We start from the raw sequence: 17,974 nt of genomic DNA, 5'->3' as shown, positions 1-17,974 counted from the left end.
CGCCACTGGGTCAGCTTTGACTGCCCGCCTGAATTACTGCCAGAGCGGCCACAACGATGGAAGTTTGTAATTGGGATGTAAAAACCGACGGCCCTAATGAGATGCGCAAAACCCGCCGTGTGATATCCTCGCTCCGCCGGGTGCCCGCAGTCTCGCGCGCTTGTTGGTTTTTGTTGCGCGCTGCATCGATCAATGCTCGGCGTACGAACAGTTGGGAAATGCGACATCAAACGCGTCCCGATCGTGTAAACAAATCTTGAGCTATTGCACCCACCCGGGAGATACCAGATATGCGTTGTCCTATTGAATCAACTCACGGTAACGCCGCCCGAAAAAAAATGTGTTTGTTTGTTCCATCACGTGCCGATGTTTTACCGTTTGGCGACGCCGTAAAACACAAAAAACAATCGCGCCATCTGTGCGGCTTCAGCGCCCACACGCCAGTTCGGGTGGAATGCCACGGCGGACCCCGCTCCGATTAGCGCCCCCCCCGCCCCCCACCTTAATTGACACGGTGGGGGCCCTAACGCCTCCCCCCGCCCCCCACCTTAATTGACACGGTGGGGGCCCTAACGCTGATGCAGCGTGGCCGCGATGTGGATTCCACTGGTGATGCCGCCGCCACTTAAATGCATATAAATACATTGAGCCCTGACGAAATTGTTCCCGCGGTTCGCATCGGAGTAACGAGGGAAACTCTCCGGACAACACGAGACGCGCTCGCGCGCCCCTCTGGTGGGATGTCGACGTCGCGTTGAGCTGCGGCTGCCGACGGAGCTGACCGCTCGCGGCGTGGGGAGGCGCTCATCCAGCAGTGGAGTGACACAAGTGCCCTCGTTACGCATGCACCGGTGCTGAGGCTCATCAAACATCTTTTCTGTCGGAGCCGTGTGGGGGGAGGGGCCCCGTTTCTCCCACGTTCATCCGTTTCTCTACCCCCGCCCAGCCCGCTGGATTGTTAACGCTGTAAAGGGGAAGACGAACGATGGCGTAGGGCGACAACAGTCTGGCGTACGCAGCCCCGTGCACGCTAACGATTTAAGATGCAGAACTTGGCCTTAATATAATCACTCGCAGAAAATGCAGCCGCAGCGAGCAGCGAAGTGATAAATTAAACGAACGCGGGAGGGTGGAGAAAGGCAGCGGCTCGCACAATCTCATTTGTGTATAAATATTAGGAGAGTTACGCGGAAAGTGGGCAGACGCCGGCGGGATCTTTGACAAACTTTGATTAGACAGAGCACACACACACACTCTCATATATATTGTTTTACAAGTGCCAAGACGCCGGTGGAACGAGGGTGCCCGGGAGCCGGACGCGGGGAGCGAGAGAAAGAATTACTCTGGGCAAATTATCGCGCGCGCGATGGACGGAGGTGCAGCCCAGACAGAGTGCTAATTACTCTTCAGAGCTGTCAGCCGGGCTGAGTAACTGCGATCTGACCGGACAAGGGGGCGGGTGGGGGAAATATCCAGGTAGCTTCTTCACCCGTCGCGCTGCGGGAATTTGACGGCAGAACACGCAGAGTGACGAGCTCCGACTCCGACAAGCCGTAAATGAGGGTCCTCGGTTCGATGCCCTCACCCGGCAACGGCAGGTGAAATGCTGATGGGTCGGTTTCCACGGTGGCAGTTGCACCGCCTGCACACTTCATAGCCACGCCACTGCTATATTGCATCTCCATCGCACGGACTCTCTCGTCGTGGCTAGCAGACCTCGACTTTGGCATTTAGCTCCGGAACGTGCGGCCACGTCCAAGAATAGTGGTTCACAGCACACCGGACTTGCATTCCAGAGGCCGCCAGTTAAATTTGATCTCCCGGCGCGGCAGTTCTTAACCCCCCCCCCCCACCCTGCCCCGCGCACCTCTGTCCACCCTGCAGCGCAACTGGGTACAATTTAGTCGATTGGCAGATTGCATTAAATAAAAATTTTGGCCTGGACATTTTCTGGATGTCAAGTGACACATACACAGCGTGTGGTGGGCTAAAGCGTGGGCAAAGTGTGGGTTACTCCCCCGCTCTCCACGACTACTGGTCAGCGTGGAAGAGTAGGCCAAAGACCCTGTATTTGGGACTACCATTAGCTGTCTGTAGTTTTGATTTGATTAGATTTCTTACACGGATGATGGTCCCGTTAGCCATTTGCCTGGTTATTTTACACGGGAGATCCGTGGTGCGTGATCACAGCAGCAGCAGCATCAACACAACAACGCAGCAACAACAACAAACCCCTTCGTTATTGCACAACTAACAACTGACGCAAATCATGGCGACAGCCAGCAATTGCAAGGCTGCATCTTTGACAATGCGCAATAGAACACAATAACACGTCTATAGAAGTGCGTAAATTGAGTTTTTTTTTTTACATTTTGTAAATCTATCCCAGCCGCATATTTTTCGTCTCCTCTCATTTCACGCCAAAGCGGGAAGCTGCGCGACGCGCCCCGACGCACGGGAGGTCGCGTTGTCAGCGTGACCTCTACAATGACCTCTGCAGTGACCTCTACAGTGACCTCTTACAGCCGTGGATGGCTCTGGAGCGGCCCCGCGAGTGTGGAGGGCAGCTGAGCAGGGCTCGGCAACCTTTCTCAGAAGACGGAGCAGGAGATACATTTTTCTGTTGTTTTGGTCTTTGACCAAAAAAGTTCGAGAGCCGCATCACACGCAGAGCCACTTGTTCACAAACACAGCAGCGGGTACACAGCAGATGACTACAAATTCTGACTTAAACAACAACATAGGTGATGGAATACACTGCGTCTATTTAGTGTCTTTCCCCCCTTTAGTCATTCTTTAACAATACCGTACGTTTTGTTGTCACCAAGACATTCCATCCTGACCCGTTCCCTGCCACATTTAATAATTATCATTTACAATCTTGCACTCAGATTGTAAATGTTGTGGATTAACTCTCCAACACGCCGGTGTGCTGTACTAGTAACGAGTTGCCACGTTCTGCTTACGTGACAAACCCCTTACTAATTAGCTGTGTCGGGTGGTGGCGGGTTTAACGACACATTTATATTTACGCGATCTAACACAGAAAAAAACCTGTATTATAAATTATTTTTACGTTAAATTACGTTTCAGATTTAGGTTTATAAAAAAATAAACGTCTGCCCGCGAAGGGCAGCCAAAGAGTCACAAGGGGGCAGTGAAAGAGCCTCAAGGGGGCAGCCAAATAGTCGTGAGGGGGCAGCCAAAGAGCCACAAGGGGGCAGTGAAAGAGCCACAAGGGGGCAGTGAAAGAGCCGCGAGGGGGCAGCCAAAGAGCCACAAGGGGGCAGTGAAAGAGTCGCGAGGGGGCAGCCAAAGAGCCACAAGGGGGCAGTGAAAGAGCCTCAAGGGGGCAGCCAAAGAGCCACAAGGGGGCAGCCAAAGAGTCACAAGGGGGCAGTGAAAGAGCCACAAGGGGGCAGTGAAAGAGCCACAAGGGGGCAGTGAAAGAGCCGCGAGGGGGCAGCCAAAGAGCCACAAGGGGGCAGTGAAAGAGTCGCGAGGGGGCAGCCAAAGAGTCACAAGGGGGCAGTGAAAGAGCCACAAGGGGGCAGCCAAAGAGCCACAAGGGGGCAGTGAAAGAGCCACAAGGGGGCAGTGAAAGAGCCACAAGGGGGCAGCCAAAGAGTCACAAGGGGGCAGCCAAAGAGCCACAAGGGGGCAGCCAAAGAGTCACAAGGGGGCAGCCAAAGAGTCACTAGGGGGCAGCCAAAGAGTCACAAGGGGGCAGTGAAAGAGTCACAAGGGGGCAGCCAAAGAGTCACAAGGGGGCAGTGAAAGAGTCGCGAGGGGGCAGCCAAAGAGTCACAAGGTGGCAGCCAAAGAGTCTCAAGGGGACAGACAAAGAGTCACAAGGGGGCAGCCAAAGAGTCACAAGGGGGCAGTGAAAGAGCCACAAGGGGGCAGCCAAAGAGTCACAAGGGGGCAGTGAAAGAGTCACAAGGGGGCAGCCAAAGAGTCACAAGGGGGCAGTGAAAGAGCCACAAGGGGGCAGCCAAAGAGCCTCAAGGGGGCAGTGAAAGAGTCACAAGGGGGCAGCCAAAGAGTCACAAGGTGGCAGCCAAAGAGTCGCGAGGGGGCAGCCAAAGAGTCGCGAGGGGGCAGTGAAAGAGCCCCGTGCCGCTCCGGACCCCAAGCTCTGCGGCAAAGATTGTTTCACTCCGCAAAACGCGTGGCCACGGCGGGACGCTGCTGCGTTGTCTGTTATAGCTTTTAAACAAATACTGTATATTAAACTGATCGACAGCGGCTGAAAGCCTCCAAACTCTTAATTGCTGCCATGACACCTGAAGTGTGTTGGGACTTTGGGCTCGTAGGCTGACGTCTTCGTCGTCCATAGTTCTCAGCAACGCTGTTCCCATGTTCAGCGTCGGCACTTGCGATCCCCCCTCCCGCATCACACCCCCCCCCTTCCAATGCCCTCTCGGGACGCCGTTCAGCACGGTGTCCGACGTTTCGCCGCGCGTGCTTGGGAGACTTCATCAGGAACTGAAGACGATAACCAGCGTACATCTTCTGCAGGCGTGGCTCAAGGCTCCCTGTGAACCTGAGTCGTGTCCCGTCAGGAAGCAGCCTGGCCGGTGTGGGGATAACTCAACACTGTTCACTAAACTGATGTGAAGCTTTCGTGACTGGCAGGAATTCATACTCTTTGGTTATTTCGGTAAAGTCACGTAGGTAGAAAAAATAACTAATAGATCACGACGTTTCGATAGCAACACAAGCCATCGTCTTCAGGTCACCCACTCCCACCCTCTCTGCGATTACATTCACTTGCAAATTCCATCCATAGTCCCACCCACTTACCCTTGGGTTGTACCCACCACAAACGTATTTATCACCTTTGCTTGCTCTCTCGCTACATTCCCTCATCAGCAGTCCGCAGCCGAGTGCTCGAAACAAATATTTCTAAATGTGGAGGGGAAAACCGGAGGACCTTGACAAAAATCAATACGACCACAGAGTGAACACGCAAACTCCAAATATACAGCAGGCGTCAGGGTCGAACCCACAACCTCCTGTAGACCAGGCGAGGTAGTGGACATATCCTAGCCACCGTGATGATGAGAGGGACACGCAAACTCCAAATATACAGCAGGCGTCGGGGTCGAACCCACAACCTCCTGTAGACCAGACGAGGTAGTTATCATCTCCTAGCCACCGTGATGAGGAGAGGGACACGCAAACTCCAATTATACAGGAGGCGTTGAGGTCGAACCCACATCCTCCTGTAGACCAGGTGAGGTAGTTAACATATCATAGCCACCGTGATGATGATGATGAGAGAGACACGCAAACTCTAAATATACCGGAGGCGTTGAGGTCGAACCCACAACCTCCTGTAGACCAGGCGAGGTAGTGGACATTTCCCAGCCACCGTGGCGCCCAACTGACTGAGAGTCGAGCTGGCAGCAGGGTTGCAGTCCGACTGCCCTCGCCGGGCGCAGCCACGAGCGGCCTCAGCCGATGCCATTTATTGGCGGCCCTCCGACCTGAATAATGCAAGCCAAGAGTGACGGAAACAATAGATTCGCGTTTTACCGCCTCGGATAAATAAAACTGGAAGCCCGCTGGCTTTTTAATGAGGCTCCCCATGGACGTTTTGTCAAATTGCCAGGCATGGAATTTTATCACTGGAGCGTTTAATGTGCGAAACGTAATTCGGAATGTGCCGGTTGCTGAAAATGTGCGCAAGGTCCTTGTCCGTTTGTGTTCAAATGAATAATAATAATAATGTCAACTTGTAACGCGCCGCTGCCGCGCGGTATTTGCTCGCTGTCGTAGCGAGAGAGACAGAGAACGAAGAGGAACGTTCAAGAAGTGGGAAGGCAGCCAGCAACAGCCAGGCGGTGAGCTGGTGCTACTAACAATTGGCCAAGCTCTGTGGTCCTCTATATATTAAGATGTTTTCAGCCACATAATGAGCGTTCATACTTATGGAAGGAAACCGGAACACCTCGAGAAAACCCACGTGTCCAAGGGGGCAACACGCTGTCCCTGCTGGATGAAGGCCCCCAAATGCGGAAAGGGTTGTGGGAGTTGTTTGACGGTGCGTGACCACACTGGCCTAAACTAAACTAGATTTGCATTATTTACCAGGTAAAGCCCACTGAGCCCTACCGGGTAAAGCTATTTTTTTTTCAGCGGAGATGTGGCCACGCATGGTTATGGTCTATCAACGTGGCTGATATCATCACACGTGGGATTTAATAGGAGCAGCCAAATAATCGAAGTGTGTGTTTCTAAATGTGGAGGGGGACACAACTTCGAGGAACCCCGGAGAAAGATCCACGCGGCCACCACGGGGAGAGAGAGAGAGAACACGCGGATTCCAAATAGGTGTCAGTGTCGGGATTGAATCCACGACCTCCTGCGTACCTGGCAAGAGAGATAACATCTCGCCACCACAGCTCCTCTGACAGTGTCTGGGTTGGTGAAGGTGGGGAGCACAGATGTTGGAGGATAGTGCAGTACAACAATGCGCCTTGCTCCACGCCTCTTTGCTGACCAGCACGCGGCACAACCTCGTGATCTGTAAACGCTTTAACGCTCCCGGCTTCTGATTGGATACTCTTCGGTAGAAATAAATAACTCTCAAGGCTGCCTCTCCAGCACTGCACCCAGTTCTCATCGTCACCATCATCCATGGTCAATCCACTGCTGGAAGAAGGCCTCCCAAATCCATCGTCACACCCCACGATCCCGCGATGCAACAAATCCACCGAGCATTGTGCACGCTTGCCAATGTCATGGCTCCATCTCCACGTTCACACCAAACAGTCCCGAGTCTCTCACCGCCGGCATTTGATTCCCACGGCTGGTTAAGTCGCCACTTGCCCCACGAAACAGAAACAAGGGCTCCCACGTGTCGCGCTCAGGCAGCGTGGGTAAGCGCCGGCGATTTTCAACGACTGCTGCGTAGCGGAAAAAAAAACCCAGCGTACTGGAATGCCGCCCATGAAATCCTGTGACCACCGCACCTCCTTGCCACGCAACGCTTGACCCTTCACCCTGGACAATCCACGTGTCCACACAGATTGGGGTTAATAGATAAGCGATCATATTACTATTAACTATTTTTTATTTTATCAGGTAAGGCACACCGAGCTATACAGCTCGTTTTCAGAAGCGACCTGGACACAAATGATAGCTCAACGAAGTGGCTTATGCCATGGAAATGTATAGCAGCCAAACACTCTAAATCCATGTTTCTTCTAAATGTGGAGGGAAAACCCGGAGGACCTGGAGAAAAATCTACGTGACCACGAGGAGAGAGACACGCAAACTCCAAATATACAGCAGGCGTTAGGGTCGGGATCGAACCCACGACCTCCAATGTACCAGGCAAGGTAGTAAACATCTGGCCACCATGGCACCCTATTGCAGTGGCATGCACCTTCTGTGCGGACGTACCCTTTCCAAACATCAACCTTTTTTACTTCTTTCCAAAAAGAAAGTTCGTGTGCGAGTGGTGTTGTTGTTGTTGTTTTTTAGATGCAGATCCTAGGATTCTTCCGTGGCAGGGGAAGTTTTATCGCCACCAATTTAAAGATGTAAGATTTGTGTTGTCCCTGGAGTCCTTGAGCAAAACGGCCAACCGTCCAGATGATATCAGCCTAAGCCAAGTGAACTCGTACTACGGCGAGTCTATAAGCAACTTATACTTTTTTAGAAAATATAAAAAATATATTGTGTCAGAACGTTGGCTCTCTGACAAGAAAGAGCTTGCCATGTGTCACCTAGGGCGATCGTTTCATTTCTTCCTGGCTTTTGTTTTAAGGCAGGACAGGTTTGGGAATTCTAGGCCACGCGGGTTACCAGAGGCATGAGCTGTGGTCTGATTACTGAGCAGGCTTCAGTGCATGCACACAACACAGCCACACGCAAACATAAACGTTGGGCAATGCAGCCCATACTATATATATATTTTAACACACCGTTTCTGATTACAGGCGAAAAGACCCAAAACGCCAAGCGGCATTAGTGTGTCGCTGCTTCGGTAGCTGTGCGTGGAAATATACAGACAGCCCTTTGTCATACTCCTAGGTTTTTTCGGTAAAGTCACGTAGGTAAAAATAAATAATAATAATAAAAATATTAGAAATAATAACAGAAATAAAAATAATGTAAAAAATATTTTTTATTTCTGTTATAATTTCTATTATTTTTATTTTTATTATTTATTTTTACCTACGTGACTTTACCGAAAAAACCTAAGAGTATGAATCCTTGCAGTCACGAAAGCTTCAAATCTAGCCCTTTGTCAATCCACCGCTGATCGAGGGCCTGCCTACTCTGCGCGGGCCGTGGGGATCATTTGACCATACTTCACCACACCGGTTACTGCGGATTGGTGAAGGTGGGCGGCACAGACGTGGGGTCATAGAAGTGCAGTACAACGGTAGATGTTGTGGCACTGCCCCTTGCACTGCTCACCGCGTAGCACCGCAGCCTAAAGTAACCTGTCTGTGCATGGTGAGCAGCCATCCGAAGCGTTAAACAGGCAAACCCCAGCTTAGCTTCTGAGACTTGGAAAGTTATTGCGCATTCCGGGTGATACATTTTTTTTTCTCTGGATATTGCATATACGGTCCTGTAGAATTAACAAAAACCTGTACGTATACAGTATACGCCGTATAGGGTGGGAATGTGTCCAGGTGGTCGACCGCTGTGCAGATGGAGCGATGAAATCATCTCGCGAGCAAGCGCTCGGTGCGTCGTTCCAAGACAAATCCGCGAGATGGCCACAGCTTGGGGATGGCTTCCATCCAGCAGTGGATTGACCATGGCTGACGACGACGATGACGCGGTGTTTGTGATGCACACGGTGCACAGTCCCGGCACCTGCTTGTCGCATGTCGCCTGCTGGTGGTGAGGCTCCCCTCCGCCGTCTGAGTCATTGCCTAGCAGAAATGCACTCGTAGCCCAGTTTAATATTTAATAGCGCATGAAGACATCAAAAAGTGAATGTTAATGACCACCTCTGAAGCCCACTGTACTTTGCTGTGTGCCAGACCTTTAAATGGACAGCTTTTCAAGCATATGCTACAAGAAATTTCGCTTCCACATATCCATAATTTACGTCGGTATAAAATCCGCTGGACACAAGACGAGGCCATCGAATATCGCGTGATCAGCGGTGAATTACGACTGACTCTTACCCATGATTGTGATTCAAAATATCGCAGACCGTTATTTGAGAATGAATCTTTAACAACGGTCCACGATGACGGCATCGCACGAGTTCTTGTGCGTTGTTGTATTTGAGCGTGGCCTCAAATTTTTGTTTATGAATTTCTCTTACCAATAACATCTGCGCATCCAGCAACATTGGTTTCACAACCTTGACTCTGCAGATGGAGAAACAGATGGTCAAAACCAACCCAGAGTTTTCTCGCTTCAACAAATCCCACTTGATGAATATTGGTCTGGAAAGCCACTTCGCCAAAGGACTACAACACGTTTTATTCATATACGGAGACATATAAACATGTGCGCATCCTGTAATCACACACGCCGTTGAAATAACGTGTCATTTATTGCGTGCAGTGTACAAGGCATAAAATAAACCAATCGTAACGTTAATTACTATCATCGACGCATCTTAATGACCGCACTGGCGTAGCATATTCCCCGCTGCTGCTACATGGCACGGCCATTATCTCTGCGATCCGTTTGGGGATTGGCAGTGATGGCCCACAACTGCACGATGAGATTTCAAAGCGAGCTGGCTCTGGCGAGGACCTCAAAAGATGGATTTGGGTCCCCATGGGGGGGAAAGAGAAGGAGAGAGAGAGAGAGACAGGGAGAGAGAGAGGGAGGATCGAGCAGAGGAGGATGGGGGGAAGGGGAGAGTCTCTGTTCAGTGCCAGGTCTCATCAGGAGACAGTAACCTGTGGGTTATCAGCAGCCCTGCCTTACTCCCAGCTGCAAGCCTTGCCGGGAGTCGGGGGCGGTGGGGGCAATGGGGGGCCTGGGAGGTTGAGGGACATCTGCCATACGAGAAAATCTCGTGCCCCTGCGCCGCTATGCCACCACAGTCGGCATCCTGATTTATTTTGCAGTGCAGAATAAATGGCAATTGCAACGAGAGACTTGGCGTCGCTCCAAATAGCTCTCTGTTCCATAAACAAAGACAAACTGATTTGCTGTCGTGACATTTTAAGTAATCGCACGCAACAACTTTTAATCCAACGAGGAGGCGCAAGACAACGCCACGTGCGTTTGCTGTTCTGTTAGTTTTACGACATTATATATATTTAGTGCTGCTGCTGCTGCGTCGTTCATTCTACACGCTTACAAAATCTGACAGTGACACGGTCAGCACGCACCCACAGACATGGCGATGGTCACAAATTCTGCGCGCTTAGGGACCATCCATTTAGTACGTACGCACAAATCTATCAAATCTTGACCCCTTTCCCTGTACGCACGCGTACTTTTTACACCCCCCCCCCCCACATGCGCATGTACACCTATTCATCTCATATTTTGGTACTGGCAAAGGAGGTTCCATGATGTAGCTGCTCACCCCAAACTCTCATTACTTTGATAGTGTTTTGTCTTTGGGCTGTACGCCTTTTGGCGTCCTCTGGTCTAACACCGTTTGAGACGAGGCTCTAAAGAAAGCTGTCTCTGGTGTGGACCAATCAGTTTCAAAGATAATGCATATATTATCAAAGTATGTTTTTGTCTGCATTCTGACCACAAGCATTGTGGTTAATGCAGACATGATTCCTCGTAAAAGCTTTGGTGTTTTAACATCTGAACACCTGTTTTGTTGCCAGAATAAAAGAAGAAACCCTATTCTCAGATGAATAATATTAACGTGTTTAAGCAAACAGATAGTCCACCGCCGGACTATCTAACTCAGTTGAAGGCCAATGTAGACAAATTATTATCGAGGCTTCACCCCCCCCCCCCCCCCATTTCCTATGCGTACATTGTCAGTAGACCCCTCATACGCAAGCGTGCGCATTTGGGTTAACCCCCCCTTCCCCCTCCATGCGTACGTACTAAATGGATGGCCCCTTATTAAATCCACGACTCGCTTTTGAAGGGTTCTTAGCGCATTACGCACTTGCACAGTCCCGTTTGTTAATCCACCGTTGGATGAGGGCCTCCCCATGCCGTGGATAGTTTGACCATACTTCACCCCACGCTGGTCTCTGCGGGTTGTTTGAAGGCAGGGGGGGGGGGGCATAGTGCAAGTTGACAACATATAACACCTCTTATGCACGGCGGTCACCAATCTGAGTACTATTCCAGGCTCAAACCCCGCTTTAGTTTCTGAGATGTGATGAGATCGGACGCGTTGCGGGTGATTTGGGTCATAGGCGAGTCTCAGTACATATTGGCGATTAATAATTCAATGCATCTTTAAGTTGACATTAATGGCTGTAACATCGGTTGGTTAATTATTAATGGGGCTCAATCCAGTTTCAATGAGCACCAGTTACGTGTCGCGTTTCAAGGTGCATCAGTGACGATGCATTGCTATTCAGGTGAGCTCCGCATTCACCTTAGACATTCTGCATGGCGTTGGAAACCTTTATACTGCCAGATTTTACATAATTGTTTATCGATTGCCTCCTACTCTCCAATGTAATTTCTCAATTACTCCATTGGGTTGCCATTAGATATACTTCTGTTTACCTGACATTTACAGTTGGGGGTTTTATTTTTAATGTTCAGTCTTGCCGCTCCCTTGCTGGGCTAATCAAGCCGTCTGCCCCACCGCGTGTTGGCACTCGAATCTTTGCTGCGCTCCTGAGCCAAGTGACTGGGCCAACTGGAAGTTCAATAGAAGACAAATATTCGGAAGCGCCACCATCCTCTCTGCAGTCCAGCAGGTGAAGCTAGGAGCCATCTCTCCACGCCACGCGCTACCCGGGCGAACTGTGATACGGTGTCACATGGCCAGGCGGGGAGTGCGTTTGCCGCTTGTTGCAGAGGTTATCGGTTCGAGGCAAGCGGGCAACCCTGATTAATAATACTGCGGCTGTGTGTGTGTGTGTGCATCAACCGCAAAATACTAAGCGCCGTCTTCATCACAGTCGACGGTAAAGATGCCGTGATTTGAAAAGAGTCGTAGGCCGTGCGTGCAGGCGTCAGGGTACAAATTCGCCAGAGTGTAGAATTACTCAGCGGTTACCTAATGGGGTAAACTCACACAGCAACATCGGCCGCGACTGTGAAACTCCTGCGGAATAAAAATTCGTCTGCGACACATTCGGCATTCGTGCTATATCAATGTCAAATGTACAAATGCTCTAAGTTGCAGTTCGTTATTTTTAAAAGAACATGATTGTTCTTGGGCATCACAGGGAATCTGCCCATTACTACTACCGCACATTATTATTAGCATCAAACAATGTGATTTTAAAATGCAGGCGTGATGGTGCCTCCACCCTAGAACCCTGGAGGGGCATGACAGATTACGCAGGTTTCGTGAGTGAGCCTTATAATTCTTACGGCTGCAAGTCGGTGGTCGCAGGTACAGTAGAACAAATAGGTCGCTAACCTACCTAACGTACATGTTTTAGTGCAATATGCTTGGATTTTCTCAATGCATGGGGTTTCTCAATATACTTAATCCAACATGAAATACTGAGCAAGGAATGGCCCATTGTAGCCGATTCGAGACTCTTATTAAATTGATCATAACACTCAGGGCTAAATGTTACAATTCTTTGACGTAACACAAATCTTTAGAAACGGCAGCCTCAGGAGCATCAAGTTTAATGTTCTACATGATCAATACAACACGTTTATGCGACTCAGGCCGTGATTTACAGCGTTCCCCTAATGGGCGTCATCTTAATGTTCCCTCGTTGGCTTTGAGTTAGTGGACGAGACGCGACATGCGGGGAATAATCTCAGCCTCATATTTACTTAGACTCCAAGCAATCCCTTAAATTATCATATTCCCTGCAGGAGCAGGAGAACATATTAAACAAACTGTCAGCACATCAGCACACTGGGCTGTCACGGCTCTCCCTTGGATGTTTGCGATCACATACGGTCGTGTGGTCGTGATTAAAAGAAATGTTCAACAAACACAGCAGCGTGCTCTGTCGGAACGTGCCGGCATGCTGTTTCGCAGCAATAATTTAAATGCAATTGTCCCGTCTCAAACTGAAAATGTTTGGTCTTTTTGGAATCTCTCTCCTCAATTCGATCCCAAATGTTGCTATCGGCACCATGTCTCCAGACGCGAAGCGTCCGTTCTGATCTCTTGCAGAGCAAGGCAACCTTTCACATTTGAGAGGTTTCTCCTGGCATGGCCAGACGATATCAGTCTGCGTTCCCCAAGTACTCATATTAATGTGTGTTTCCGTCTTCGAATTCTCCCTGTCTTAATTTCGTATCCTGTATAACCTCGTTTACTAAAATGTGGCTAAAGAAACTTCCGTTTGAATTCGGCGTAATCTCTTTTGGGGAAATTTCCCACCAATGCCCGCATTCCACAAACAAGTATGAAAGCAAACTCGGCATGAATCGGCCCCAGAGGCTTGCGCTGCCAGAGGTGCTTACAACACAGGAGTCTTTCGATGAATGCCACGCTTTCCTAACGCTCTCACTTTGCCATGTCATCACCCCCCCCCCTTTGTTTCTCGTGCCAGTGATAATCATGGGGGCTGGCCTGCTCGTGTTTCCGCTGGGCTTGGGCAGTCCATTTGCCCGGCAGCAGTGCGGAGACTCGGCGCCCTTCTGGGCTGGCGACTGCCAGCTCGCGTGGGGCTACACGCTGGCCATTGTTGGCGTGCTCCTGGCGGCCTTCCTGCCGTACTTCGCCCGCTATGTGCCCCGGGACCCGTCCCCTTACCCAACTCCCATACCCACCAGTCTGTGAGATGCACGCACGCGGCTTACGTGCCCGTGAATGGAACCCCGGGATGATCACCCGCACACACAGCGATCCCCCGTGCAGGCCACGCAGACTGTTGGAGCAAGTGCTGTACCAATGAAGGCCGGCACGTCACGAATGGAGGTGATGTGGCCAGAACGACGCCCGACCGCCACTGCGGAGACGGGACCGGTTCAGACATTCGTCACTGATGTTGGCCGTGAACACGACTGAACTTGGGTCGCAGTGCAGTGTGCCATCCAATTCACTACCGCGCCCCACACATACACAACAGCCACCATTCACCACTAAGTGGCGGTGACATCATCACTGCTTGTGCCAGGCTAGGTGAACTTTGAGGCCACGTAAATGGTCAAGTGTCGAAGGCTCGCAGACAACAACAGTTCACGGGACAGACCCAGGTGCTATGGGTTAACTGACTGAGATGACTGGCAGATGCACTGCCTGTGCTCTCGACTGTGGCACAGTTGACACACATATACAAACACATTCATACGTGTACAACATGTTGTATATGTGGGTGGGAGTGTGATGCAAAATGAGAAAAATATGAACTCATGGCAAGCACAAATCTCAACCATGGTCCATATCACATCAATCAGTATGGTTCACACTTATGTACAACAAATTCCAGCTCTTTCTTGATATCCTTTAACCATGCTCAATATACATTACAGCTGTTTCAATTTGATAACGGTTCAATGCCATGGATGCTGACGTTATTACAAAAAAAAACTTTCGACTACGTCTACATAAGACAAGTCAACCACACAGCACGGTTAGGTGACATGTCAAAACGAGATCAATGCATCCGTCTGTGTGTAGGGCTGAAGATAGCTGATTACAAAAGCTGCGAAAAGGGGACATCTAATGGCTGCGCGGAATTGATTGCACACCCCCTGCCGCCTTTTGAAGAGACAAAATCAAAAACTGCAGTCCGCGGAGTGAGCATTGCATTGTTGCTATCCTGCCACAAAGCTCGCCGGCTGACAGGAGTAACGGACTCTTAACAACTGCGCTCTAATAATGACAAATGTTGCGAGCTTTAAGGTGAATGAGCAACAACGCAGCATGTCATAAAAACACATCCACACAATGACAACGCAGCATGTCATAAAAAAAGCATCCACACAATGACAACGCAGCATGTCATAAAAAGGCATCCACACAATGACAACGCAGCGATGGACCCCAGTAGGTTTCGGCAGCGAAGTCTGCGGTTCTTGACGAAGGATTATAACGTAGAGCAAGAGATACACTGTACATGCGCGTCTGTGTGTGTGTGCGTGTGCCATGTATTCATTATCTGTTTTGTCATGATCGCACAGCTGCGATACATCTCATTTTCAGCTGCGGCCCTGCTGATGGCACAGGGTCGTGTGATGTTACGCAGGGCAGGCAGTCCGTATTTGTAGGCGCGCAAGACAAGCTGTTAACACAGCTGATGTGCCATATCAGTAAATATAACATGACACAAAAGGTATTCACAAAAAAAGGTATTTCCAGATGCAAAATACTTCAGGTCACTCGAGTAATATAATCGTACATTGTAAATGTCATGTTTAATCACCAAGATATATCAAAATTACAATTTAAAATAAACAGCGTTACATTATTTGACAGTATAGAGATACACTGAACAGGCAGGTTTTTTTTGTTTTAACTCCAATGTCATTCTATGCCACTTAAAATTAACAGACAAAAAAGGGTTTATGAAAAAAAAGTTGCCATCCATCAACATAATATGAAAGGTCGCCAATTTGAATATCCGCCGTACCGGAACAAATGAGGCATGGGTAGGGAGAAGTCACTATGTAATCGCTCGCGTGACATTCAAAAGCAGAAACACACAAGAGTCTCGAAGACGTAAAAAAGATGTGACTGGCAGCAGTGCTGTAAGCACGTGACATTCTGACACTCGAACAGCGAGCAGGTCCTTCAACAAGCTTCCATTCCAACCCACACGTGGATACGAAACGGACTGCTCGTGCACGTTGAACCATTGAATGCTGAGTGTTTCGAGGAGTCTGGTAACAACTTTGATCTTAATAACAATTAAAGGCTGTTTACCACAGATGAATAAAAATGTACCATTTTAGTCAAACTTGTTTTTTGAATCTTTCACAACGGTTTGTCTTCTTGTAAAGTTTGCATGGTATATTAAGCTTATTGTGAAAAATGACACGACAATTTATACTTACCCCTATCAACTCAGTAACGTGATCTGCGTATTTGTTTAAAATCACTATTGTACGATTGGGCCTAATTAACTTTTCCCAGGTATTACTGAACTTAGAAAAGAGTGCCGTGTTTGTAATGTGAATCGCTGCACAGTTAGTTTTTATTGGCGTCGTAACAATTTATCAATTAGGGTGAAGTTTCATTATTTTTTATGGGCAATTTGAAATTCAAGTTTCATTATTCGTTCGTCACATGCAAAATAGGATTTTTTAATGCATGCAACGTGCTATATTTGACACTATACCAACCAAACCCTATTCATGTCTCTTGGATTAAAAAACCCCGTTAAATTCACATTTTGTTCTCAAAATCTGAAATTTGATGGCCGTGCAGACGGTGTCACTGTTATTAACGCCGACTCGAAGAAATGCACCAGGAATTGTTGAATACATAATGTACAGTTTTATTGCGTCGCTGAATTTCAACAAAAATGGAGGGGTTCTATTTTCAAGAATATTTGTTGAGATTAAAGATCACAGGAAACTTTGGAAAGTGATTTTCTGACTTAAGGGAGCTTCCAAGTCTGACTACTGAACTAAATGGTTATGGTACTACAAGTGGAGATTTAATTTTTAAAGAATGGCAACGTGAAATTTTCATTTTGATTCTACTGCTACCGGTTATCAATATTGTTATAATCAAATGTGCAGTATATTTCTTTCACCGCATTATTACTTTGTCGTTATAAGCCATTTCCATGCACATGCCCTCAAACAATTCTGCAAAAAAAAAACTTTTTTGGAAATATTATTTACAATGTATTTAAACATCGTTGCAATGAACTAATTGATGGGTTAATTACTTTTTAACCGTTTTGTTTGATACGTAATTGTGACTGTGTGCACACCATAACAGAATGAAACGGCATATGGGGATGAATTGGGATTAGTAATGAATATGTTCACACTCAGAATTCTAAATCTCTGTTTGTAGTAATGAAGGTGCTTTACAGTTCTGTAATGGTATAACCTTAAAAATGAGGGCCACAAAAATTAAATGCATTAATCTAACTCACATTTATGTGCTGTGTATTAGAATGAGATCCATTAGTATGTTAATTAAACGTGCACTGTAGGCTCATTTGGGTCAGTCACGATCCAATTTATTTTACAATAACATGTCGTATGGTGACTTTACCTGGTGTATAACTTTGGCATGTCAATTTCACTAAATCCCATGAAAACAAATATGTTACCCTTGTCTGTATTTTAATGTGTGTAGAACTACCTTCCTCAATCGAGGATTGCTATCCCTGGATTTTTATTCATGCAGATGCTACGAAATTGTTCCATGATTATGGATATTTATATGGAAATTGAATTGTGAGTAAAATATTGTTAATACAGATGATGTTGAGCTGAGCTGAACTCAATCATTTACTACACAACAGGTTGGAATTACATGTTTCACATTAATATCTGGTTTGAATGCCGAGGCAACGCGCTGCGGATTGCCTAGACCCGTGTGTGCCTATGATTGTGTGTGCTGGCGGAACGCAAGCTCTGTTGCTGTGGGAGGCCTGGCCCTGGGTGTGCCTGTGTCTTTGTATATGTGCGAATCTTGGCGGAGCTTGCGTCCTGTGGCTGTGGGATATCTGGCCTCTTTTGCGCCTGTGTCTGTTCGCGTGTGCTGGTGGAGCGTGAGCCCTACTGCTGTGGGATGCCTGGCTCGGGGTGCGTCTGCGTCTAGGTGTGTGTGTGTGAATCCTGGCGGACCCTGGTTCCTGCTGTTACGGGATGCCTGGCCTCGGTTGTGCCCGTGTCTATGCGTGTGTGTGTGTTGGCGGGACGCAGGTCCCGCTGCTGCGGTATGACTAACTCTAAGTGCGTCTGCTGGTGGAGTGGGAGTCTCACTCACGTGGAA

The 17,974-nt window shown here is 48.6% G+C and overlaps 1 protein-coding gene across 1 annotated transcript in view; it reads left to right on the top strand.

The window, feature by feature from the left end:
* LOC133348803 (LHFPL tetraspan subfamily member 7 protein-like) overlaps window positions 1-17,538 on the top strand; it is a 78,729-nt gene extending 61,191 nt beyond the window's left edge. Inside the window, exon 3 of the mRNA XM_061561817.1 lies at window positions 13,626-17,538. Coding sequence (XP_061417801.1) covers window positions 13,626-13,855 — 230 coding nt within the window. The 3' untranslated portion in view covers window positions 13,856-17,538. The remainder of the gene's footprint in view (window positions 1-13,625) is intronic.
* The last annotated feature ends 436 nt before the right edge of the window (window positions 17,539-17,974 follow it).

This window comes from Lethenteron reissneri, chromosome 28, assembly GCF_015708825.2.
Source record: "Lethenteron reissneri isolate LAM-NWPU_2019-01 chromosome 28, ASM1570882v1, whole genome shotgun sequence".
Lineage (NCBI taxonomy): Eukaryota > Metazoa > Chordata > Hyperoartia > Petromyzontiformes > Petromyzontidae > Lethenteron > Lethenteron reissneri.
This window is presented reverse-complemented; position numbering and strand designations above follow the sequence as displayed.